Source organism: Vicugna pacos, chromosome 11 (genome assembly GCF_048564905.1).
Source record: "Vicugna pacos chromosome 11, VicPac4, whole genome shotgun sequence".
Classification (NCBI taxonomy): domain Eukaryota; kingdom Metazoa; phylum Chordata; class Mammalia; order Artiodactyla; family Camelidae; genus Vicugna; species Vicugna pacos.
The window spans coordinates 95,517,126-95,543,843 of NC_132997.1; the positions used below are offsets into that span (position 1 = coordinate 95,517,126).

General features: G+C 53.5%; 1 protein-coding gene across 1 annotated transcript in view; it reads right to left on the reverse strand.

Moving 5' to 3' along the window:
* The window catches only part of FAM53B (family with sequence similarity 53 member B), a 75,663-nt gene extending 54,949 nt beyond the window's left edge, over positions 1-20,714 (reverse strand). The window contains exons 1-2 of the mRNA XM_072972081.1: positions 20,575-20,714; positions 11,651-11,705 (exon numbers count right to left, since the gene is read on the reverse strand). Coding sequence (XP_072828182.1) covers positions 11,651-11,705; positions 20,575-20,652 — 133 coding nt within the window. The 5' untranslated portion in view covers positions 20,653-20,714. The remainder of the gene's footprint in view (positions 1-11,650; positions 11,706-20,574) is intronic.
* Between the last annotated feature and the right edge of the window lie 6,004 nt (positions 20,715-26,718).

The following is a 26,718-nucleotide window of genomic DNA, read 5'->3' on the forward strand; positions in this document are numbered from 1 at the left end:
AGAGACACACCCAAGGGACCGACCCCAGGCTGAGTGTCACAAGCAGCAGCTACATGACAGGTTCAAAGGGAGTGACCGATGAGGCCCAAAAGGAGATTCACAAGCCCAAGGAATTGCCAAATCAGGGCTAAATGTGACCACCTTCCTCCAGGGCGCCCTGTGTCGTCTGCAGTCATGAGACGCGCAGAGCCTGAGGGGGCCGGGACCCTGGGCCGGGGACATGGGAAGAGTGGTCCAGAGGCTGTTCCCACGGGAGGGCCTTAGAAGCTGGAGATGCAGGAGAGAGATTTGCCTCAAGCCCAGCAGGCCAGCTGGGAACAAAGCAGGTCTGTCACTAAACGTCCAATTCATCTCATCCCTGAAATCTTCCCAGGCCCTGGCGCACGGCAAGTCTCCAGACGTGCTCCTTCAACTGAATTTGACAAATCATTACCAGAAGTTACCTTCTTGCAAATAGCATTTATGTTGTTCAAAACAGGCCTTCACTATCCACTACTCCTCGAATATTCGCCATTCTTTTCTAAAAGAGTATCTTGCCAGCAGTTGAAAGTTCAGCAAACTAACACAATACTAAATTAAAACACTGAAGTAATACTAAAGTAAAAATTTTAAAAATATAAACCCACATCGACTGAGTTGCGACCAACTCTGTTATCTGATTTAGAAGAAAAGTTATCCTCAGAAAAAAGTGGAGATTTATGTTTAATGATGTTCTTCAAAATGATATAAGCGATAGCAAAATGGTAAACACAACTAAAATGTCCCACAGTAGGGGGCTGGTTAGATGAAGTATCAAGGAATAACATGGAGCATGAAAAAAGCAGCTTCAAAGAATATTAATGATGTGAGGAAATGTTAATGATGTAATACTAAGCATAAAGAAACAGGATATAAAACTGTATAGACAGCATGATTCTTATTTAGTAGAACACATATGCTGTGTGGGAAGACAGAAAGGAATAAACCTAAATGTTCATGGCCAATCGGCAGAGAGCTGGTTGATTTTTCTTTTTGGTTCCCGAGAGTTTCTGTGTTTTCTATAAGGACAATTATGTGGAGAACCTGACCACCAAGCCCACAGGTGCTGTGCCAGGCTCAGGGCCAGGCTCACAACCATCCTTCTCTGGGCTTGTTCCTTTGGTCTTTCAGGAAGTTCCCATCAAACAACGCTGGCCACCAACTTCTCCTTCTGGACAAGGCACTGAGGCGCCAGATGGGCCACAAATGTGGCCGACTGAGGAAGGAACTAGGGGACCCAACCAAGGGCAGTGAGGGCCCCAACTTCCAACTAGAGTCCACTAGAGAAGGTCTCTCTCCAGGCCCTGGGAAACCCGGGGAATTAAGAGATTGATCCCACCTCAGCCGTTCTGTCTCCATCATTCGGCAGTGCCATCGCTCTCTAGCGGCCATCTTGTGATCCCGGTGCTTCTTGACTAGACCCCTTGGGCCTCCCTACTCCAGTCCCAACTCCTTTCTGCCGCCAGAGAACTTTCTGAGGTCATGGTCCATCCCCTCCCACAGCTTCTCATTGCCCCCTCAAAAAAATGCAGACATTTCATCCTGGCATCCAGATCCCCACCTACTCATGGTCCCCCTACAGGCCCTACACTCCAGGCACACCCAACCTGCCGTGACATCAAGAGTCAGCCCAGAATCAGACAGAGCCAAGATCATCCCTAAAAATGCCTGAGGCCATAAAGCCACTCCTCCTGGTTTTGTGTACACAGTCCTGAAGAGTGACTCTTCTGCACCAGCAATTCTTCGTGAAACTGAAGTTTAACAAATCGATTGGAGGAACGAGCACAGGTGCTGCCTGCGTGCAGAGGGCTGTGTATTCAACGTGCTTTTAGGTTAACTATCAAATCCCAGTGGGACTGGTGTCGGAGGGCTAATTCTATCGTGTTCCTACTTGCCTACAGGAACTACTCCACTCTGTTTTAAAGAGTAAGCCTCTATGACCTTAGTATGTAAGATGTCTCTGTCGTAGGGGGGACTAAAACAGTCAGTTCTCAACTCAGTCCACGGGTTAAACGTGAGCACGGCAGTGGCTCTGCAGCTTCCCCTCAAACATCAGTGCTTTCTCGCCTTCACCCCTTTGCAGGGGCCTGGAATATAATTCTCCTGCTTTATCCTTCTACCAGTCTCTCACTCACCATTTGAGACCCAACTCAAACATCACCTCCCCTGCAGACATGTCTTCACATACAGGCCCTTGGGCAGCCCCAGCCTTTGCCTAGACTTCCAATCATATGGTTCGTGTTAACTGAATCCTAATTATCTGTTTATTTGTCTCCTTCTTCTACTGAGCTACAAGTTCTAGTACACGGTCCCGACATGACTCTCCAGCACCCAGTACCGAGCCTGGCACACAGCCGACCTCAGGCGGGGATGGGGGGAGGAAGGAGGGGATGACGAGTGCGGAGAAGAACAACAGAGCAGATGGTGGGGGTTCACTTGGTCTTGCCTGTCTCTTGCCCCTGGCGCAGGTAATCGCTCCTTGGCCAGGCAGGTCCAACCTGGGCTGTGTTTTCAACTCCCCGCCCCACCGGAGCCATGGATGGCTGTGTGTGAACTAGCCAGGACACTGGCTGGCACAGCAACGTCTAAGACCCTTTGAAAACACAAAGCACTGCCCGACACTGAGCACTGCTGTTGTGTGTCAACACCAGCCAGGTGGCCACTTGGTCTGTCTGTGGGGCAGAGAATATTTTAATTGTTTCTATCTTTATCGCTTCAAGAAGTACAATATATGAAAAGTAAAAATAATCGAGGCTATGTTTAGCCCTTGTGTTTTCCCCCTTCACTCAGGGAACAGAAGGCGATTTGTTGGGTCAGGTCAGCAGACAAAAGAAACAGGAATAGAAGCTCATTTTCAGTGGCAAACAGCCCTGAGCGTTCGGCCCAACGTCACGCTGCACGAAAGGCCCCGGTAAGGCTCCAAGGAGAGGATACCGGACGCCCCCGCCCCTCCATTCAACATCACTTCTGTACAAACAACTATAACTCTTTCAGAAGTGACAATGGCCGTGGACCCAGGGAGTCCGCTGAGCAGGGCTCACTGGTGTGGGAAGGGTGCGGACCTGGGTTCGAGCCTCAGCTCTGAAAGTTACTGACTCTCTCAGAGCCTCAGTTTCTTCATCTATCAGCTTGCAGAGCTACTCTGAGGACGCAGCGGCTGCCTGGCATAGGGCCTGAGGGGACACACAACGAGCTCTCAGTGACAGTAGCCACGGTGTGACAACACTGGAGAAGGCCTGGGTAGGTGCGCCTCGGCCCTTCTACAAGCGGGTACCAATCTGGCTGTGTGTTCTGCACGAGGGCTTCTAAAAGTGCAGTTTGGGGACTAACTGCAGGAGTAGCCTCTGGGGAGCTAAATGCAGAGTCCCAGTCCCAGTCCCTGACCTAATGAATAGAATCTCTAGGGGGAAGAACCTGCATTTTAATAAACTCCCCGGGTTATCTTAACACAAAGTTGCTGAGAACCACTGCTCTGGACTGCAGGCCACACAGGGGCCTGGGCCCTCAGACAGCTCTGTGGCAGCCCCGTCAGACCGTCCAGCCACACCAGGAGGCTTCTGCAGCACTGACGATCCCAGTCTCTACAAATCCGGATTCAGAACACCACTGAAAGGTGGTGTTCTTTTTGCTTTGGGCCAGTAACACAAAGCAGAATTATGGAGAAGGACAACTGCCCTTCAGGTACCTCAAGGTCCATTTTCACAGGAGGTGGTGGGTTGCACAGTATGTTCTGGATGGAGAGCCAGTGGGAAAGGCCTGAGAAGAGCCAAGAGTCTACATGAAGGGGATAGTGTGAGACATGCTGTGGCCTACAGCTTCTCGGGGAGGTTCCCAGCACCAAGACTCTGGCAGACATGGTATGGCCCGGGGACACTGGGATCAGCCCCTGAAGTTCTAGGCAGTCCCCCTTACTTTAACCTTCAGGAACAACCAGAGTTTCTCCACTTCCCTGCTGAGCCTAGTTCACAAGTTTGAGATTATACATAGGAGAGAGAGAGTGAGTGAGTGTGTGTGTGTGTGTGTAGTATAAACACACCCGGGGCTTTTTCTACAAAGGAGAGAGAAAACCTGGCAAAAATACACAAAAATCACATGCACACCATCTAGTCTCTCACAGATGGACTGACAAGATGACCTCCAAGGGGTCTCTCAAAGCTGAGGCTCCATGTCTGAGCTTGAAGTTTCTGGAAAGACTTCTACTGGCCTGGGGCACACAGGAGAAGCCGACGACACCCACACAGGCGGGGACAGGAACTCAGATCCCCCGACTGCACTCACAGGCTTTGGTCCTGCGACTCCTTGGTTAAAGGGGAACAGAAGGCTGCTGGGTGCACAGATCTAGAGCTCAAAGAAAGAAAACGCCCAGAGGAGCACAAATAGCATTTGACCTCAAATGTTCTTATTTCCATTTTTGCCCTCAAACTTGAAGGGAAATTCCCAGGGGCCCAGATTCTGAGTGGACTACAAGCTTTCTTACGCTCAAAAGATGGAGGAGATTTACAGCCTCGGATCTCTCTATGCTGTGTTTCGAGGCTGCCTTATGGTGACATAACCACAGCAGAATGTGGTTTCTAGAAGAGGTTAAGCACCTAAAGCACAGACCCGAGACGCAAGGCTCCTGCAGCCGCCCAGGCCAGGGCAGCAGGCCTCCAGCCAGATCGAGGCTGGCTGACTCACTCCTGGATTTCACACCTGTCTCCTTGTGCTGACGTCAGTATGCCTCCCCTGCCCTGTGGGCTGGGTTCTGCTAGCTCGGCCTCAGGGCTGCAAGGACTCCATGCTTGATTTCGGGGTAGAAGCTCACCAGCCCTTTCAATGGGAAACTCAAGAGCGCTGAGGTGGCTGTTTGAAGGCAGCTTTATCACACTGGTCTTACGAAAAGAACACAGGTGGGAAAACGTACAGGGCAATGACGTGAGCTGCCCCACAATGGCATCATCTACTTTGAAACGAACTGTACAGCCCCTGGCCCACAGGGGTGTCTCTTTTCCTGGATCACCAGGGTGGGGACTCAGTTCACAGCTGTGTCAGGAAGACAAGGTTCCCGGGCCTTGCCTGCTGAAGGTTCAGCCTCTGGTTGTGCCCTCTCACCTGCAATAAATCATAAAATGTCAGCTGCATCTTGGGTTCAGGGACAGCAGCACAGGACACCAAGCACCTGAGGCAAGGCATGAGGACAAGGGTCTAGGATGGCTGGAGAGAACACTCCACTGGCCCCACTGAGGGAGGGCTGGCTCGAGGGGCTCTGGGAGAAGCCCGAGAGCCTGGTGAGTTCAGAGTACTTGCCAGGGTCCTGCTGTCACCAGCCGGGTGGGGGTGGCCCATGGCAGCTACCAATGCTTCTGCGAAGTCTTTGCTCTTATAAAAAGATGCCCACAGTGGGATCCCCAAACAGACAGCACAGGGGTATAAAAAAACAAACCCTCCAGACTGGGCACTGGCAGTGTAGACCTCAGTCTCCCAATCTGAGGAAGCACAGACGGAGGCCCTTTCAGCTCTGAACAGACTCCCTGCTCTACCCCTGACCTCCAGGGGCATTCAGAAACATACAGGAAAAAGCTAGTACTCACAATGGCAACAAAAACTCCGAGGAGACAGAAAGGTCAGTTTTACCCATCTCCTTCGGCTTCCTACCCGGGCCGCGGGCACGCACGGAGCATGGGAAATATGCAGCTGCCTGCCATCCACCTCTAAACCAACACGCGCAGCAAAGCTGGGCGCCATTATACACATCAGAAAATTGTCAGCTGGGAGAGCTATTCAGGAAACTGTCAATAAATTCTCATTAACCGTTAATTAACTTACACCCCACTGGGATCCTTGCTGAAGCTGGGAAAGAGCATGAGCAGATATCCCAAGCACAGTACTCAGCTCACGGGGCGTCACAGCACTCCCCGAGTGACTGGTGGGGAAGCCGAGCTTCAGAACAGTGCCATGTCTCGCCTGTGGACACACAGTGGGCAAACGCAGCCTGCAGTCCCAAGGCCGTGCCCTTGCAGTTGGGCCAGGCTGCCTCTTGACGACCATTTCTCCACATGGAAGGCAACCTGGCGATGCAGCATAGCGGGGGTGCCCAAGGCCAGTCTGGTAGCTGCCATTCCCTATCCTCTGGCACCACTAGGACCCCCTCCCCAGCCCATGGCAGGCGAGCCTGGGTGAGAAGGCTTCCTTTTCACTTGTCACCGTAAACAGCCATCATGTGCCAACGACACTTTGCACCTACCTCCATTCTGCACTTTATTTCAGAAACACTGTCTAAAACCAATCAACGGTGCAAGGAAAAATGGGAAGCACTCTGTATGGACAAATCTTGCCCTATTTTAGACATGGAAAAGTCACACCTATGACCACAATAAATCTAAATGAATAAGTAATTACAAGCAAGTTAAAAAAAATCACACCTATGCACATCTGTATATGGGTATACGTTAAAAAATGAAAGCAAGTCTTACTCTAGCCCATTTTGGTTAATAATCAGTTTCTCACAGGAGGCCCTGGCCCAATGATGATGTGCAGGACGGCCATCTCCGAGAGACGGGAGAAAGCGGCCGAGGCCAGAAATTCGGCCTGAGCAGCCTGGCTGCTATCACTGCCGTTCATTTTGTTTCAGTCACATGTTTGCTTGTTCTTGGAAACCTAAAATGCTCAGCCTCCGAATGTAGGCTTTTTCGTACGCGGTGCGATCACATCCCACTTTCAGCGACAAACGGTGGTGGAGTGAAAAGACTGAAATCTTTTCGTCCTGCCCGGCTCAACCCAGCCAACTGGTTTACCCTGTAGAAATTAATACAGATGATACCCCCCCAAGAAAAGCCCTTTAATGTGCAGAGCCGACTTTAACAGACAAGTAATTAAACACAGAAAGTAAAGGCTTATAATTAAAATGCTGACAAACCTGAACCAGAGAGGCACAAGGAGGGCTGCTATAATATTTTTACAATTCCTTTTTATACATAATGTATGATCCTTCTGCTCAAGTTTCCTCTATGTTCTTCGCCTGTGAAATAATTTACATTAATAAATAATTTATTACCATAACTCCTAAAGTAATTATGGGTTTCCACCCAATTTTTTTTTTGAGCATATGATTTGTTTTGTTCTCTGTCCACCGACTTGTATTTACACGACTTTTCCTAGTGGCCTTTTGGAAACAACCAGCGTTGCACGCACTTTCTCACATGTTGTCTGATTTCCAGGCCTTCTCTTAGCCTGAGCGGTGAGGAAAATGGAGTGTGTAGTGTCCAGTGTCCCTGCAACACAGAACCCAGTTAAGGGGTGAGACTAGCCCAGCTAAGAGTGGTGAATGGAGGCCACTCTCACCTCACTTGCCCTGTTTCACCAAAAATCATTCCCCTAGTACACGTGTGACCCTGGGTTAGCGTGAAGAAGCATCTCCCACAGCAAATGGTGGAGGACCTGGAGGGAGCCATGCGCTGGGGATTCTTGTATAGCCCCTGCCTCCCCCAGCACAGAATGGTTCTCGGGCACAGCTGGGATCGTCTGCACCCACTAAAAATCACTGCCAGGAATGGAAACTGGTTCGCCTGTTGGACCAGCTGACCAATGGGCGGGCCACACCCATGAAGCTGACACCTGACCAAGGTTTCCTGTGTAAAGAACACAATTACCGGTCATGTGGAAGGCTCTTCCCCAGAGAAGCTGCTTGCAGAGGAAATTCTGGTTCAGTACAGAAGGTGTGCTGAGGATGGTCTGGGAGGTGAGAAAGGAAGCCAAGAGGCACAGCATTGTCTCTGCTAGAAGGAGCGCTGTGGTGCCCAGGCTGGGTGGGCAGTCTAGCCGGGGCAGTCAGCCCTGGTGCAGAGCAGGCAGGCCAGCAGCCCGGCTTGGCTCTGGCCTGCTTCTCCCATTCACACTTCCCGCTGCCTTTGTTCTGCCCCCTACTTTGGAAAAGAACAAAACCATTTTTTGTATCAAGTTCCTAAACTTGGTGGGGTGGTGTGGGGACGAAAGTGGGGAGGGGCCTGGAATCCAGCTCACAACAACTGAGCATGAAGTACTTAAAAACAGAACATTGCTGTGAACCTTGTAAAGCATTTTATCTCAGTGGGTGCAGAAGAGGCTGAGCTACTTGCAAGGGTGGCCTTTGAAGAGGAAGCAAACAGGCCGCTGCACTCCCCACCCTAACCCACTTGCCCAGATTTTCTTAAGAATATTTACAATGGGTGAGTGGGTGCAGTTTTGAAAGACATTATCACCCAATGGCAATATGTAAGATTCTAATCAAATAAATTATAAAACAACAGCAACAACAGCAAAAGAATATTTACGAAACTTCAACTCAAGCCCAGCGTCCACTGAGGACCCTCACGTGGGAGCTGAGGAGGGAAATGCACCGAGTCAGGGCCAAGCTCTCTCGAGCTCTCACGGGAGAATTCCACAGATCAGGGCCAGAAAAGAGTCCTTTATCTTCAGGAGACAGGTAGGGGGTTTTGGTGACTATAAATACTTTGACTTTTTATCTTCACTGAGCATCGTGCAGCCCTGGAATGGCCCAAAAAGGCCTCTTGAAAAGTCTGCCTGGACCCACTGGGTGTCCTCTTCCCTGGTACTGACAGGTAGGCACGACTAAGACGAGATGTCGCTGCTGAGATGCCCTCCCAGGATGACGCAGGGAGAGGCTGCACCTCGATTCACGGGCTCACTGGGACGGAGCAGCCCCCGGAGCTTCCACCAGCACACAGGCTGCGGAGGCCTCGGGCCACTGACAGTCCTGCCTCAGCAAGTGCAGGAAAGGAATGGAGGGGAGAGGGACTGACCTGGCACCTCCCATGTGCCGCTGTCTCTTTAAATCGCACAAACACCTGCACTGTGCCAGATGAGGAAACTGAGGTTCAGGAGGACGGGCTGAAGTGCCGCAGCTCTGAGGGCCCCGCTGCAGGCGCGGAGCGTGGAAGTTGGCCTCATCCACCGCTCCCTGGTCTTTCTCCTCCACTAGACAGAAACCCTCTTGAGGGCAGGGGCTGATTCACTCCGTCCCTGCACCAAGTGCCTGACACATAGTAGGTACTCAGTAAATACCTACCGGAACAAGCCACTGAACGAACCGTGATGAACTTTTCTAAAAGCCTTGGTAGGGCATGCTGTCAGATGGGGCAGGGTCTCCCGAATCAAGCAGGGGTCGAGAACAGAAAGACAAGCACGTAGGAGAGAGAGAAGCCGAGGAGAAGGTGGGGGTAAGTGCACAGAGCGCCCCAACAGTGCAGCTGCCCCGCCGAGCCTCCTCCTGGCAGTGCCTTGGTGCCAGCCTGCAAAGCAGGAGGGAGACAGGACCCTGGAGAAGGGAAGAGCCTGCGGGCAAGGGAGGCTCCAGAGCCCTTCCTGAAGAGCCCCCTGCCAACAAGAGTCTGGAGGAGAACAGCACAGGTCATCCTGGAAACCTTGAGCCAGGGAGAGGCCCCCCCAGCAGAAAGCAGGCCGCTGGGCTATGTGGGTTCAGATCCACTCTGCTGGGAATCTAGGGAGAGACCTCTCCCCACGTACCTCCATCCAGGGCCTCTGCCTTAGTCCCTGGGCCTGAAGATCTGCCCCCCAAGAGGGACCCTCTCACCTACAGCCCCGCCCCAGGGAAACCAAGGTGGTCCCTTTGTTTGGGCGCGGAGGCCTCTTGCAGGGGCAGGATTCTCAGTTTAGGCCTCAGCCCTCTCCTCCACCTATTATGTATGGAGCTCAAGCTGTGCCAACCTCCGTACGAACGTCTCACTGAGTCCGCATGGCAAGCCTACAAGGCAGGTACTATCGAAGAGCCATTTTACAGATGAGGAAACTGAGGATTAGTAAAGGTATGTAGTTCAGAATGGCTGTGTGAGTGCCAGCACCGCCCATCACAAACCCACAGGAGCTCCAACTTATTATGATGCGCTTGGTGCAAAGGCCAAGAAAGCCCGATGCACGGACAGCCTTGAAATAAAGACCAGCAGCCCCACCATCCGGGTCGCTGGTCTGGCCCGATTCAGAGCTAAAGGCTGTCCCGGAGCCTCTCTCTCCTTCCTGCTCATGACAAAGGAAGGCAGCCCAGCCGGAGCTCAGCTGTGCTTCTGGCCCAGGAAGCAGACGACGAGGCTGGCTTCTGGGCCACGTAGGTGAGTCGCTGAGGGTTTTGTCGAAAGCCGTTAACCACCAGCGAGGTGTTCAGTCAAGCCTGGAGTGGGGACAGGCCTCAGAAGTGTGTCGCACGAATGAACCAAGGCTAGTGATCACCCTGTTTCCATTTCCTTTGGGAGGTGGCACCAAGAGGGCCGCCCAGGCTCTCCCACGGAGCTGTGGTTTATGAATGACAAGAAAACAACCGTCCTTCTAACCTGCCCTGGGCCCGACTCTGCCCACCAAGGGGACTTGGGGGTGTTCACCTCTTGGGGCCTCAGTTTCCCCACATGTGAGTAGAGCCCCTGCTGGCCCCCAAAGCAGCTGCAGAGTCAAGGAGATCCTTCAGGATGGGGCCCCCGCACAGCACCACGCCCCCTGCGACACCCCCGGCTCCACCCCCATCACCACATCCCCTGGAACTGGGTCTAAAGAAGAAAAAGAAAACACCTTGCCCAGAGGGAAAGGGCCAACCCAGCTGGCTACCGAGACTACACGGTCCTGCAGAGACAAATGTGAAATCTGAAAGCCCGCAGAGGTGACCCATCATGGAAGCCTGGCTTCTGCCTCAGTGAAGACATTCCAGAAACTCATCTGGTGAGGCGTCCCCGTAGGAGGCAAGAGTCGGGGAGAGACAGCACAAGGAGAAACTGCCCGACCCTCCGGCGCTCGGAGAAATCAATGCAATCAATACAGTCATCTTTTCGGCCCCTTATAAAAAATGGTAATTCACACTTGCGTGGGAGCAGGGGACCAAGACAATCTTTCTGGACAGCACGTCAGAAACATGAAGCAAGAGCCTTAAAAACGTTCCTGCCCTCCGGCCTCTCTATCCCACTCCTGGGAACTATCCTGAGGAATAATCCGAAAGGCAGAGCAAGATTCAGACACTTAGTCACTGTTAATCACAAGAGCAAACAAAACAGCCCTTCTACCCAACAACCAAGAAACAGTTACATCGTTATCTACATCCTCAATCAGCCACATAGTGTAGTGCCACAGACTCATTAAAATGCATGGAATAGGCAATTTAAAGGCTGTGGGGAAATGATGGTAATTATTACTAAGTGAAAAAAAAATTCAATATAAAATTTTGTATAATCATATGTTCACCATGAACTGGGCTATGTAAAAAAATACAAAGAACATAAAACACGCCAAGACATTAACAGTGGTTGTAACTGGGTACTGGGGCTGTGAGAGATTTCAATTTTATACTTTCCACTATGGTGCATTTTCTGAATTAAAAAAAGTGAACATGATTACTTTAATAATCAGACAGAAACTCTCAATGTCATTATTGGAAATTACATTTGTAAACTGCACACCAGTGCCCAGCCGCTCACTCAGCCCCAGCAGCCCCCTGCGCCAGTCCAGCACCACTGGGACCGAAGCAGTTGAACACACAGAAGCGTCCCCACAGCTGCTCTGTGCCTGCGTCCAGAGAGCGCTTTCAGCGTCTCCCCTGGAGGACTCAGGCCCTGCTGGAAGGACTAGGAAAGGACTGCTCACAGCCACCTCGGTTACTCACCCATAATTCCACAAGAGAAAAGTGTCGCTCCTTGACTCATCTTCTTTGGCGTGTGCTGAAAACAACCAGAAAAGCTATCACTCTTCAAGTCATAAGAAGCACGTCTGCACATGACCCTGCACTGATCCCTTGCTAAAGTCACAATTAAAGGGGTAACGTCAGATTAGGGAAAGGAGAACACAGTATTCAAAGAGACATCTGCCCATAATTGGGTCTGGACTCTCTGTCCGGAGTCTCCGGTGAGTTATGGAGTCCATCAAGTTAATGGACTTTAAAAACAGACAAGAAAGCCCCATGACTTCTGCCACCAGGGGATTTTTCCATGTGAGTGATGCGGAGGAGGGCGCAGGAGGAGATGTGGTGTAAACAGTTCACCTCCCCACCGCCCGGGCCAGGAGGAGAGGGGACCCCTCCCTGACCATGGAGACAGGAAGAGCCTCAAGTGAAGGGCAGCGGCCCACCTGCCACCCCGAGAGCCCTCCCTTCAAGACACAGAGAGAACAGCTCTTCCTTCTCGGTGCAGAAGCATCAGGTAAAGCTCAAGAAGGTGGCCCTCGCTCTGCAGGCTGCTGTGCAGCTATGAGGCCCCCCAGGCATCCTCTCAAACTGAAACAGAAACTCAAAGGTTATGTTTGGTCTCAACACACAGCTATGGCTGTTGAACTCCTTGGCACCGTATCTCCCCAGTGGTTTCCCTTTCCACTGTAAACACTGCACATCTCCCTCTGACCCCACACCTAACCTCAGCTGAACACTGTGGCCACTGGGTGAAAAGCCAGGGAGGCCAGAAGAAGCCCAAGTCCAGGCACTTGCTCCACGGCAACACAGTAACCTGAGCGTGGAACATTCCGAGGGTTCCCTGCGTGAGCTGAAGCCAGGTCAACAGGAGTGTTCTGAGCTCTGGTGAGGAGGAGACTCTGCCCATCGGAGCCCCAGGGAGAAGGGTCTCACTCACTCATTCACTCATCCATCCAACAAGTAGGTACCGGTGAGCAGTCATGTGCAGGCAGGGGTAGAGTTGAGCACAGGATGGTGACAGAAGCTCTTAGCTCCAAGGGGGTCAGCCGGTCACATAGGGCTCTAACTTCTGAGAGGAGCCCCAAGTGGCAGGGACATACAAGGCTTCTAGTCCAAGAACTGGGCAGGAACCCAAGCCCTGGCTCTTTCAGGCCTGGAAGGAGAAGGGTGGGGCTGACTAGGAGTACCTGGCCCACCCAGATAGGAGGGTAGCAAGCCGCTGGCGCCGGCTCCCCCACCCCATCCCCAGCTGCCCCAGCTGGGGATCTATGCCCTCAGTCAGCTATGTGTTCACTCAATCAGGTTATTAAGGGTCCTTACTAAGTGGCCTGGAGCACAGAAAGGAAAGACCCCAACCTTGGCCCTAAGGAAGCTCACATTTCATAGAGGCCACAGTACCCAGACCAACCACTGCACAACAGAGAGTGGGACCAGGGGGGTGATGAGCCGGGCCGTGGGTGCTGGAGGTCAGGGCTGGCTTCCTGGGGGAAACAGAGCTGGTTTTGAAGGAACTTACAGCAGAGGGCGAAGTGGGGAAGGGCAGTCCTCCTCCAGTTGCCACCCTCCTTGGGTTTAAAACAATCCTTATGTTTCTAGGACAGGTCTCCCACCTGGATTCCATCCAATCTACAGCCACCCCGGGAAATGTCAGGGAAGAGTTAAAGACGGCTGCCTCTGTCACCCTCCCAGCTCACACCACAGTCACTGAATGGAAAGCGGGTGACAATCAGAGCTCTGCCACCCGGCAGTGCCACCTGTTGAAGCCAGGCAGGGCCCGCTGCCTGGGGAAGGTTCAGAGAGAGAGAAGTTGGGCCTGGCCGGCTGAGGGCGATGGCCCCAGCACTGCAGGAGCACAGGGCACAGAGCAAACACCCACTGGGAGCCAAAGCCCTCACCGCCCACCCCGGAGGAGAGGAAAGCTACCCAGGCTGGAAGCCCACAGAAACCAAGCCAGGACCGGGCCAGGGAAAACAGGAGAGCTGGAGCAGGCAGGAGCCCCGTGCCGGCTGCACAGACACTCAGGGCCACCGAGGAAGGAGTGGGCCTCCAAACTGGCCAGCCAACAGTGCTGCTCACTGGCCTTCGCTTCCACAGAGCCAGTGGGTCCCAGATGGGCACCTCAGGGCCTCCCCAGGAATCCAGACCTGTGAGTGGGCATCAGGGATGCTGGGGTCTGTGCCCACGGAGGCGAGCCTCAGTCACTCATGTATTCACTCGTTCATTCACCCAGCAAGAACTTATCTGCATCTGCATAGACCCGCTCGCCGGGTTGGACAACACATGCTCGGAACGTGAGTGCTTCTCACTCCCCTCACTGCCCGGCTCAAGCTCCGTCACCCTCCACTGAGGGATCAAATGAGCCCCCCACCTGGTCTCCCGCCTGCACTCCAGCCCGTCCTCCATCCTCCACACAGACCCAGGGAGACCAGCCCACGTGGCTACTCTGCTTACAACCGTCCAGCTTCCCACAGCAACCAGGAAAGAATCGGGCTATGCCCCTTTCCCGCAGCCCACTGGACCCACGTGAGCCAAGTTTTCATCCATCCTGTCCTCACTCACACACAGTTCAGGGACCAGCCCAGGTCGCTGCTGCCTCAGGGCTTTTGTTCTGCAGCTCATTCCTGTCATGTGACCTCCTTGCAACCTTCCCTGACCGTCCTGGCTGAAAAGCACCCTCCCCATCCATGCTTTTCTCTATAGGGTCTTGCTCAACACTTGCCCCGTGTCTATCAGTTCATTCATTCTTAGGGTCATTCTCTGCAACCCTCAAAACCAAGCTTCTTGAGGGTGTGGTCCTGTCCACAGTAATCCCCACACAGAGCAGGTGCCCCGTGACTATCTGCTGACCGACTGCTATGACCACCTGACAGCCCAAGCCTGTCTTGCTCTTGCTGCCACACGTCCGGCAGGTGTAGGGCCAACGGAAACAGATTTTCACTGGACAGAACCTGTTGTCACTGGGCATATGCCAAGTCCAAGCTTGGTGCAGAAGGGAGAAGAGCACCAGCCAAAGTCCAGATGGAACCCCCGGCTGCCCGGGCTCCCCACACAGCCTCTGACTCTGCACCCAGGGCTGAGCACAGACCAGCGATCGCTCGCTCGCACGAAGATCTCATGACCTGAAGGAACACCTTCTCGTGCCCCTTGTCCTGGGTGAGCCCCACTCCCCTCGTTGAGCGTGTGAAACTGCAGTCTGGTGATGCACACCCTTCTTCTGCTAACTGCACCCCAGTTGTGCACTGGGACTCCTCCCCTCCATCACCAGATCATATCTTGGTGGGACTGTGCCTCCATCCCTGCCGGCACAAGGTAGGCACGGGCAAGGGTGTGGCCAACCAGGCACTCCTCGCTCTGGAGCTCTGACTCCTGAACCAAGGGGGTGCTGGGCAGGCTCACCCAGCAGGGAGGCCCCAAGCCTGCCATGAGCCCCTGCCTCCACGATCCTCCGAGCTGCCCTGTCCCTGCCCTCCCCTGGGCTTTATTCACCAACTCTCCCAGGCCTATAGCTCTCTCTGTCACTCCAGTGAATTCTCTTTCGGTGTAAATCAGCTGGAAATGGTCTCTGCTGCTTACAACTGAGGAACCCTGGCCAATTTCATGCCGGATGTCAAGAGGCTAATGGTGAAGGCCAGGACTCAGCTACTCCAAGGAACACCATACAACCACTCAAAGTGATGTTTCAGCAGAGGCTTCCAGTACCAAGAGGAAATATAATGTGTAAGTTAAACCTGCTTAAGAAAAAAAATACTAAAAAAAAAAAAAAAACTGCCAGGATATGTATAGTAGAGTGGAGTCAAAATGCAGCTTTCTCCTCTTTCTTTTCCTTTGTCCTCTTCCTGATGCTCAATTCAGTAAAAATGATTTGAGTGTGTAGAGAAATTCTATCAAAGTAATTATGGAGAAATGACTGATCAGACAGCAGCAGCTTTTTCAGGTCAAACATGAGGCCTAAAATAATCGCGGGCTAACTACTTCCCCTGGGCTTTCTGCCTCCTGCTGGGGTAGCTAAAGGGAAAAAAAAAACCAAAACGATGGGACAGAGCCTTTATCTTGCTTGCAGAGCCCCAACAGAGCCCCACCCAAGAGGCTGGGTGGATGGTGGGCAGGCCAGAATACCATGTAACCGACAGCACCCCAGGGTGTCAGGCCCCTGGCACACTCTGACCGCTGGCAGGTTTCCCTGGGTCCAACCCCGAGGTTCCCGCTCCAGGTTGTCCAGAGCTGTTTCACTCCCACTGGTTTGTGCCATTCTGCAGCCAGCTCTTTGACCCTTCGAGCCCTCTGCACCCACTGTGGGAAGGATGAGCCAATCACCATGTGGACGATGTGGTGAGGCCTGACAGGCCCCCAGGGAAACTCTCACCATCTGAGGTTTCACAAGACACGCAGTGTACGCACACAAGTGCACGCCCAGGCCCTGGTGGTGTCTGCAGCGCGACGAGACAATGAGCACAGCTCCCCTGGGCGTTTCTCCCCCTCTGAAGGCTCGCTTCCTGAGCCTCCCCCATGGCAGAGCCTGGTGTCCCAGGTTCCTTGGATCACCGGAGAAGGTTTTGGAATCATATCTTCCATAGGAAAGGCAAGAGCTAGAAATCGAATCGAGGTTTCAGGGACCATCTGTCTGACTAAGACAAGAAACCCTGACTTAAATAAAGACACAATTCAGGTTATTATTTAATGAGGAACTAGCTCAGACAGAAAATGGCCGAGCTCATCTCTGGCCATAATCACGCTTCTTCATAACGCTCTTCTGCAGACTACTGACTAAAGCAATTGTGTCACTCTTTCCTTCTCCTGCTGCATGTTATGGGGAACCAGAGCGCCATGCAGATGAAGCCACACTCACACTTGAGGGGAACACGTGGGGCTCCCCAGCCTCTGGAAGGGAACATGGAGAGACCTTGGCCATGGAAAGCAGAAGGGAGAGCCAGGCCCAAGAAGAGAAGCTGAGAAGGGAGGAGCACCTTTGGGTGGAGGCTCTCAAAGATGTTGATGGAGATAGGGTGGGGGCCCTGGCTCCCCGGGCTGCAGGGTTAGCCACGGCAGGGCGGGCCATGGTGTCCCTGCTAGCTGGAGGAAAGGCATCAGACTGCCTTGGACTCTGCGCATTTCTGGATTCCGGCCAGGGATCCTGGCTGGGGCTGCTGAGCCCAACGCCAACTCCGGGTGAACGGGAGGATGAAGACCCCGGGTGCCCAGCCTAATGCAGTCACTGACTCTTCTGTGGGGCAAGTCACTTATCCTTGGCATCCTCATCTGACAAGCGGGGAAGGAAGCACCTGCTCCAAAAACCGGTATCTGTTTTTGCCGGAAATACCTCAAGGCTGAGGAAAGTGAGGTAGCCTGCCCTCTGCCCTGGAGGAGAGCACCCCCAACTCCCGCTGGTCTCTGGACTGTAGAGAGGGCCGGGAGCCTCGGGGCAGAGGAGGTCGGCCTGGCCGGGGAAGGCGGTCGCTGTGGGGAGAGAGAACGGGCTCTTGGCCTGAGCGTGGGTGTGTGGGAAGGAGCCGGAGGAACGCTGCTCCCGAGGTCAAAAGTCTGGGCTGCCTTCCAGCGGCAGCAGCTAATGTTAGAACACTCGAAGGAAGAGCCGCTCGGCAAAGGAAAGGAAGGCGACCGGGCGGAGTGGGGGAAAGGGGAACCGAGAGTCATCGCTGCGCGCTGTGCAAGCCGAGCTGGGGCCGGGCACCCCACCCTGGGGGACGGCGAGACCGAGCTCTACGGCCCCTCTCCTGTCCTCCCACCTCTCTCTCGGGAGTAGGGGCAGTCACGTCGCCACTGGCACTTAGTTTTTAGAAAAAGGAGAACAAGAGAACCATCACAGTGACCCTCAGCAGGCGGGGGTGGGAGGGCTGGCCAGGGCCCGGGGGGCATCCATGTTTCTCCCCTCCCAGTGCGTCCGGGCCCCCAGGTGACCTTCACCTGCAGTTTGAGGCTCTGTCTGCACTGCGGGGCCGCCGGCTCCCATAATTTCAAAATGGCCTGTGGTGATTCAAGACTTCTTTTTTAATCTGAACCCCCCACTTCTGTTATCTTCTTAGTCTGATTAGAAAACAAAAGAGAAAAGCTTTTCCATCTTTCCTGTTATTATCTTGATGGTATTTACGTGAGGATGCCGTTACCAGTTTAGGAAGCTGAAGCAAAACCCCCATCTTCCTCTCAACCTTGTTGGCTGCTCGGAGCAAACTCTAATCAGTTCATCTTACATTCTGACTCGTGGATGTCATCGCTAGACTGATCTTATTTTGGGTCTTTCTTTGGTTGTTTACAGCCCATGCCTCTCCCCCAGGCCTAGCGGAGTCCAGGGATGACTGCAGCCTCAGGAGCCGGGCGGGGGCGTGCGTGAGGGCCACAGTGGAGTGGACAAGGGCCTGCACTGGAGGCCTGCAACCTGGCACCCTGCTCGCCAGCTGTGTGACCTGGGCCCTCCGTCCCCTGGGCTCTCTGTTTCCTGTCTATACAGCAGGTAGAGAAAGACGCATCCCTGCCCCTCAGCAGGTGGGGGAGGCTCCAGGAGAGGTGGGGAGGTGGGACCTCTACAGGCCCCACCCAGACAACGCCGGCCCACGCTCTGCTTCCACCTGCACCGTGAGCAGAACCAGGTCAGGCCTGTGATGTGCTGCCAACCTGAACGCGCCCACAGACTGACAAAGAAGGCTCCTCTCCAAAGGTGGCTGGTCCCACAGCTGGCCTGTCCATCTGGGAGTCTAGGCACAGGAAGACGAGGAGGAAGACAGAAAATGCCCTTCCAAGAAGGGAAGGGGTGGCGTGTGGGAAGAAAAGGCAGACCCTGGCCTGGGAAGCCCCAGAGCCCCCTTCAAGGGCAGTTTGCTTCCCCTGGCTTTCTCTCCTTTTCTTTTCTGAGCAGATGATTTTCCTTCCCCGTGAGGGCTGGGAGGCCACCCTCCTCCTGGCAGGAGCTCAGGCCCTGTCTCAGATGACCACGGGCCCATGAGCCCTGGAACCAGCTCCACGGCCAGCCCCGGCCAGGCCCGCCCCAAGATGGAACCAAGTTCAGTGGCGGCAACTAAGGCACCAGTACAGCTGGACCCAGACAGGGACCCTCCCTTGGGAGCTCCAGGAGGTCCGCCCCTGAGAGCCATTCTGCTCTGGTCAGAGCTGCTCTACAGGAACGCTCTAATTTCACCAGGGAAACACCAAGACAGCAGAAAACAGAGCAACTCATCCTGGCACCTCCCAGCCATGAATTTGAGCAGCAGAGAAGGGACTAAAACGAGGACAAGCCAACAAGCTGGGCTACAGGAACCCACCCTCATTCGCTGCACAAATGTCCCTGCGCCCACCACGTGCAAGGCCAAGGGTCAGGCACAAGGTGTTCAGCAAGAAGCAAACGAGACAAAGTCCTTGCCTTGTGAAGCTCACCTTCCAGTGCAGGAGTCACTCAAGGAACAAGATCAAAATGTCAGAAAAGTGGTTAAGTGCCTTGGAGGGAAAAGGAGATGGGAAAGCACAGAGTGCACAAGGAATGGAGGTGGGGGTGGTAGTGGGATTAGATTTTAGGCCGGGTGGCCAAGGAAAGGGAGGGAGGGAGAGACCCTGCTAAGGTGGAGTGTTCCAGGCCATGGAAGAAGTGCAAATGCCCTGAGGCACGTTTGAGCAAGGAGGCCGGCCTGGCTTGAGCCAAGTGAGTGGCAGAGCAGAGAGAAAACAGAGTGGTCTCAGGGGCAGAGCATACCGGGCCTTTACCTCCAAGTAAGGGCTCTGGTGTTTGCTCGGCCAGAGATGGGAAGCCAGTGGACAGGTTCTGAGCAGGGGAGGGACAGTCTGACTTGCATTCCCTCTGGCTGCTGGGTGGAGAACAGGCTAAAGGAGCAGAGGCAGGGGACCAGTTCCCATTAGTATCCAGGCAAGAGAGGATGCAGGTGGCACCAGAGTGGCAGCAGTGGGGATGGTGAGAGGGAATCTAATTACAGATATACAGTCAATGCAAATTGGAAAGGAAGCAGCGATGGGCAGAGACCTGGCTCATCTTTGGAGTTCCTCCAGCCCAGGGCCTGACACACCCAGGGCACTCCGTGAGGCCCGCAGGGTGGACACAGGTCTCGGTGGCTTTCACAAGCTCCTACAGGGACCTGAGACCCCACTCTTGGTGTGGAAGCTGGTGTGAGATCGGGGGAGGAAGCCCACGAGGTGTTTGTGTGGGTTCCCATAAGGGGCTGTGAGGGGAGCCAGGAGGGGCGCCAGGCAGTGTGACCCTCGACGATGAATCCCTGACACAGAAGCGGCAGAGTCCTGGGGACTAAGCCCACGTGCAAAATGCCCGAGTGGGACTTCTCCCTGTTCCCTCTTCAGAGGGCAGCCCACTAGCTCCTGAGGAATCAAGGCTGGAAGGAGGGCTAAGAGGCCGCTTTGTTCTCAGTCCCAGAAGTACAGACTGGCTGCCCCTGCACCCAGCTCACCCGTGGGGGCCATCACCACCCTGGCCACCGGGCTGCACCTTCTTCGCCATCATCTCCCACTCTTGACATTCCTGAGGTGGCAGCTCTAACTCTGACCGCCCTCTGGAGGCACGGCCTTATCTTAGCCCCAACTCGGTTACCACCCCGCTTCCAGAAATCACCTCCCTTACCGGGTGGAGACCAGGAGGAATGTCCGCCTCAGCCCGGCAGGGGCGGCTTGGTGTTATTTACCAGGGCGCTGGCCTTCCCTCCTCGCTCACCAGAGGACTCCACTCTCTGCCGGCTACTTCCTTCTTGTGAGGACACAGCCAGGCCCTGGGTGACTTGGCCCCGCCAGCCCCACCACCCCACCTGCCATGTCTCACAGAGCTCCGCTCGCGGGCCCTATGGACTCGGTCTGCTAATCTGCTTGCTCAGTCCACAGCCCCACCTGGACAATGGGCCTCAAAAGGGTCATCAGAGAAATGAGGCCCACTGGGTCCTTACCAGCTCAGGGTTGAAGGTCCTGCATGCTACGGGGTCAGCTCCCTGCTTGTCGAGGCTCTGACTCAGGATCATCACCATGGTAAGGACCTCAGGCGCTGGGCGCCAGCTCAGGGTGGGCACGAGCCATCTTCAGGTCGGCAGACTTGGGCAGACCTCCTGGGCGCCTTCCAGGTGACGTTGTCAGCAGAAGCAGCTCCTTCCCAGCCACTCACCCTCGGGGTGGGGCTCTTCCAGGAAACAGCCACGTGTCGTCAGCTCCCTGCAAAGACAAAAGAAAGGCAAAGAGATTCAGAACTGGGGAAGACCAGGGCCCAGAGAGAGCAGCCCACTCCCCTCCACGCTGGGACCCCGCTGGGAATGGAACTGCCTTCCCTCTGGAGGAGAAGCATCCTGGGAGGGCCACCAAGGCCAGAGTCACCTTTTCTGAGTCCCCATCCCCTACACCAACCTAAAGTCAACGTGCTGATGTGCACAACAGTGAATCTCAGTTCAGCCTCATGGAACTTTTATTTTTTTATTGAAGTATAGTGGGTTTACAATGTTACATTGATTTCTGGTGTAGAGCATGGTGATTCAGTTATATATGTATATAAATATTCCTTTTCATATTATTTCTCATTACAGGTTATTACAAGGCATTGAATCTATTTCCCTGCACTGTACAGTAGAAACCTGCTGCTTATCTTTTTTATATGTAGTACTTAGTAACTGCACGTGGAAGCTTTATGACAGATCTCCAGGTCTGGGCTCCTCAGTATGCTGTCCCCAAAGTGTCCTCAAGTTGTCTGACTTCTTACACTGAGCTGGTTCTACAGACAACCCAAGGTTGGCTGAAGCCAGATATGTGCTCACCCTGCAGTCAAAACCCAAGGGGTCAGAGCTCGGCAGTCAGCAAGGTGGCTCCTGTCCACCCAGGTCTGAACAGAAGCTTCTGGAAGAACCAGGAGGGTCCATTTAAAGGCACGTATTTCCCATCCTTGGAAGCACCACGTTTCCACCATGACACATTTGCAACACTGGGGGCCTCTGTAGCTCTGTCCCCTTCCTCAGAATGTGCCAAACCAAGCCACAGCCCTTGCAGGGTCTGCGCACACCCCTCTGAGCTCCCAGGAGTGGCTGGTACCATCATTCTACACAGCCCAGGGCATCTCCCTCATCTACCGTCATCTCCCACCAAGCAGACGCCCCAAGAGTGTGGCCGTTCAGTTCAGGGCGGGAAAATCACACCTTATAAATTAATCTCTGATCCTGTCTCCTTCCCACTCATCTGTGGTCACGCCTGCAGAGAAAGCCAGACAGGTCCAAGGAACCTAAAAAGTATTAGAAAGTAAAAAGTGATGATAATAAGAGTAAAAACTAAATAAAAAGGCCGTTCCCAACCTGTAATTAAAAACAAACCGGTCAGTGCAGGAAAATGTTCTAGAATCTGCTACTCTGTGTAAAAATTAATTGCGCCCTGGTATTTACTTGCTGTCCAGATTGTAAATCATATTTTCCTGTGTACTTCGATTAGACTTTACAGTGGGTGTTATTGAAATTGCTCAATTACGGGCCAGCTGGCAAGCCCAGGAAAATTACCTTCTACTGTTCTTCGAAAACAAGGTTCATCCAAAGTGCAAAAGCAGGGAAGGGGAGGAGGAAAATCAATACATTTTCAAAGGATTGACTGTTCAGGGGGGAGGCCCGGTGGAGACAACAGGCTCCCAGGTCACACTGGGAGACCTGCAGAGCTTCAAAGCCACATCAATATAGAAGTGACACGTTCTGACCAAGTATGATCTGCCCTAGCAAAGAATTTCAGATCACTCCTCCGAGTCTGGCCAGAAAGCTGAGCCAGGAATGCTCGCCAGCCCCCTGGATGTTTGGCTCGGGAGCGGGACAGTGCCCCGAGGGGCACTTGGGGACTCTCTCTTCAAAGGGACCCTTTGTGCCGCTCAGAGACAGAGGCGAGGCCTGATGGCAGCCTTCTTCCCTCTGGGTGCAACCTTGATTCAGTTTTGGGGCGGCCAGCCATTGCCCCAAGGCCCGGGGGTGACCTGCCCTCCCCCCACCCCCTTCTTCCCTAATAGGCAGGAGGGTTCGTGGTTACAAGCTCAGGTCCTGAGTCGAGCACACCTGAGCTGGAATCCCAGCTCTTGAAATGTCTTGTCCGAGTGACCTTTGCCAAGTTACGTGTTACTCTCTGAACCTCGGCTTCCCTCTCCACAGAACAGGGACCGCAGTGCCTGCCTCAGTTGACTGTACCCTATGGAAACCAAGCTCTGGCCCTTGGCTCAGGGAGAAACCCAGCTCATCTGAAGAAGTGCTCAGTCAACAGTAGCGACTGTCACTAGTGTCACAGGGGAGCCCATGGGCCCCCATCTTTTCTCAGCAATGGACACCCAGGCATCTGTCCTCTCAAATTTTTTAAAAGGAAAATTCCATCAAAACTTTTCAAAACTAAATTCCATCAAGAAGGGACTAGCTATATTACAGCCCAAGCCTCTGGTGAAACAGTAGGCAGCCAGTAAGAACCAGTAAGAATGGTGCCATGGAAGTCTATCACCATGGAAACACGTTAGCCCATCTGATGCAGCTGCTGCGTACCAAGCATGAAGCCAAACAGAGGAAGTGGTGCAGGCGACCCAGCTCTCACAGCTCTGCCCCTGCCCTACCGCTACAAAAGGCCAGGGCGCAGAGGCCGGTGAATACTGGGGCACCATGCGCTCCCGGGAACTGGGGGTCGGCAAACATGGCAGGCACTGGAAGGAGGAAGACGGTCCGCCACTAATTCCTGTCCTCGGGAGTCATGGAAAGAGCACTGTGAGTGCAGGCACCACAGCTGCCAAAGGCAGACAGGAGGAGGGCACTGGAGCTGAGTGGCAAACAGACCCCTTTTCACAGGGCCAACGACGCGCAGCGCTGCCTATAAGGGCCCAGGAGCGGCGGCAACCTGGATGGCCATCAAGAGGGTACTGGTTACAGAAACCCTGGCATAGCTATGCAAATACCACACCACCCGCACCACGGTTTTAATGAGGGGATTCTAATGGTACAGACACAAAACTCTCCAAGATACACTGTATATGAAAACAGCAAGAAGGCAGTACCGCATGGCCCCACAGCCACGTGCCCCTGCAGCGGGACGAGGCACCTTGACGGTACAGCTTTACGCCCGCACACGCTGTGCGAATATTTCAACCAGTGCCTACGACACCTTTTTATTAAAAAGAAACTAGGCAAGATTGCAGCAGGAAAGGAAGAGTCACCAGGCAGCGGGAAGAGTGAGCAAAGCATGGCGGCCCGGCCTGAACACGGCGTGGGGGGGCAGTTACCACACTGGTGGCGGACACCCAGGGCACGTGGAAAGGGGGCAGCAGCCGGACAAGGGGCTCAAAAGACAGATTCCCACCAGACCAAAGGCTCTGAATGCCAGACTGAATGGAGACTTGACCATGAGGCCACAGCAGGCTCCCCAAAGAGCTGGAGTTGGCTGTGTCGATCCGTTGAAAGACTGATTTTTTCCGAACCCTTTGCAACACCTAGCACAGGGCCTTGACTACAGCAAGAGCTGTACACGTTTCTGGAATTAGGCTAAATCATAGCAACATCTGAAATGATCTGGGCACATTCCCAGACCCTGTGAGGCAAATCCAGACCAGCAGAACCTGGCACTATCTGGAATTCCCTGGGATTCCTTTGATCCGTGGCATGGGCCTGGCCAGGCTCACTGGGGAATGCCAGTGCACGTCCAGAGACTCACAGCCCAGTCTGAGAACGGGGCCAGGGACTTCTCAGGGAGAAGACAGGAACTCGGCCTTTGAGGGACAGCTGGGTGCACAGCTCTGCCCAAGGGAAAAAGGAGGCCCCAGAGCCCACCAGCAGCAAGGTAACGGCCTCCTGAGGCCACCTCTGGGGCACAGACTCTGCCCTGGCCTGGTGGGTCTTCTCGTAACTCATATTAACAACTGTTTCCATCTACTGAGCACCTACTGTATACCTTTATATGCATGAGTTACATGACAGGTTCAATTATCCCCATTTCACAGGCAGGTGAAGCAGCCCACCCAGGATGTCAGGGAGGAGCCCCCAGGCCTGTACGTCCCACACAGGCCCTCTGCAGCAAGACCCCCAACCCTGCTTCTCCATCCCAAACACATCCCTCAAAGCCCCACAAGCAACTACCGTACAGCCCAGCAAGCGCACGCCTTGGCATTCATCCCAGAGCAGCGCAAACTTATGTTCACACAAAAACCTGCACATGAATGTTCATAACAGCTTTATCCATAACAGCCAAAACCAGGAAACAACCCAGATGTCCCTCAACGGATGACTGGCTAAACAAATTGCGGAACAAGCACACCATGGAACACTCCTCAGCAGTAGAAAGGGATGAACGGTTGGTACCTACTTGGATGCATCTCCAAGGAATTATGCTGAGCGAAAAATCCCAATCCCTAAAGGTTAATTATTGCATTGTTCCATTTACATGGCGTTTTTGAAGTGACAAAATTATAGAAAGGAAGACGAGACGAGTAGTGGCTGGGGGGTTGGGATGGGGGTACGGGAGTGGGAGGGAGGAGGGTGTGGTTAGGGAAAGGCAGCAGCAGGGAGCCGCGAGGAGATGGAAATGTTCTGTATCTGCATCAGTGTCAATTTCCTGCTTGTCATTCGCACTACGGTTTTGCAACATGTTACTGTTGAGGGACCCTGAGTAAACGGTACACAGGATTTCTATTATTTCTTACAACGACTATGTTTGTGTGAATTTATAACAACCTCAAATTTTCTTTTAATTTTTCTTCCAGTTTTACTGAGACATAAGTTCAAGTTTACTGTATCAGTTCAAGGTGTACAGCGTAACAATCTGACTTACATACATCATGAAATGATGACCACAGTAAGTTTAGTCTGTCATCTTATATAGATACAAAATTAAAGAAACAGAAAAAAATTTCTGTGTAAAAATTTTGAATTTAAGAAGCACACTCCATCTACGCATTTGTCAAAACTCAGCAGAACTAAACACCGAAGAGTGAACTGTACCGCACACACATATACAATTTATTTTTAAAAGCCCTCAAGCCACTGTCTGTACCCACAAGCCCATATGCAAGGTGGGGCGAGGACACGTCCGAAGGCATTGGGCAGCTTCAATGTCACTTTGAAAGTCGCCTGACTTTGGCTTCCTCATCTTTAAAATGACAGAGAGAACACCTTCGCTCTGGGGACTGCTGGGAGACGTCAGTAAGAAAATGTGTACAAAGAGCTTAGCACACAGGAGGCCCCAGACACCAGCGTCCACTCCCCTTTACACAAGTAGCCACTGTGCTCAGCATCTCTGCCTGCCAACATCATCCCTCCACAACGGCAGTCTCCCTGGCGTCTGTTTAAATCTTGTCACTTCCCGGTCCTCGAATTTACCTCCCACCTCTCCACTGAGACTCCCTGCTCAGCGCTCACGGCAGACAGAGGGTCCCCGCTAGGCCTCCACACACATCTGGGTGCCGGGTGTCTGCTGGACGAGGGCTCGGCAAGGGTCTCCCCTCAGCAGGTGTCCAGCCTATTCAGGGGACACACGCTCCCCGGCTGTGACCCAGGAGCCTCCACTCAGTGGCTCATCCTCGCTAGGACTTCCACTGGAAGAGCAAAAGGCAAAGTCAGACTTTCTACTGACCAGTGACCCTAGCCCCCTGACACCTTCACAGCCCCTGGGTGCAGGGTGCAGACGTGGTGGTAGAGGGCCCTGTCCACAGCCGCAGTCCTTACCCCAAGGGTATGTCTGCCCAATGACAGCATGAGCGTCTCAGCACTGTGCCCAGAGCCAGGCCTGCAGGGTGGGAGGGCCCAGACAGATGGTTGAGGGGTGCCAAGTGACACTGCCCGCAGTCAGCAAAAGGCCTCCATCCACCCCCTGGCACTCCGCCCCCTCGAGCCTCCACCCAGCTGCACTCCCAGCCTCCACCTCCCACCTCCCTGAGCACCAACTATGGGCTCTTCTCATTTCATCTCTCCAATTCCTGCGAGCACACATTGTCGTCAGTAGTATTCCCATTTTCCAGATGAGAAGACTGAGGCTCCAAGAAAATAAATCAAGCATTTGCCCAAGATCCTACAGCTAGCAGGGCTGAGGGCAAGATCTGAACCCAGGTCTGCTTCCTCAGA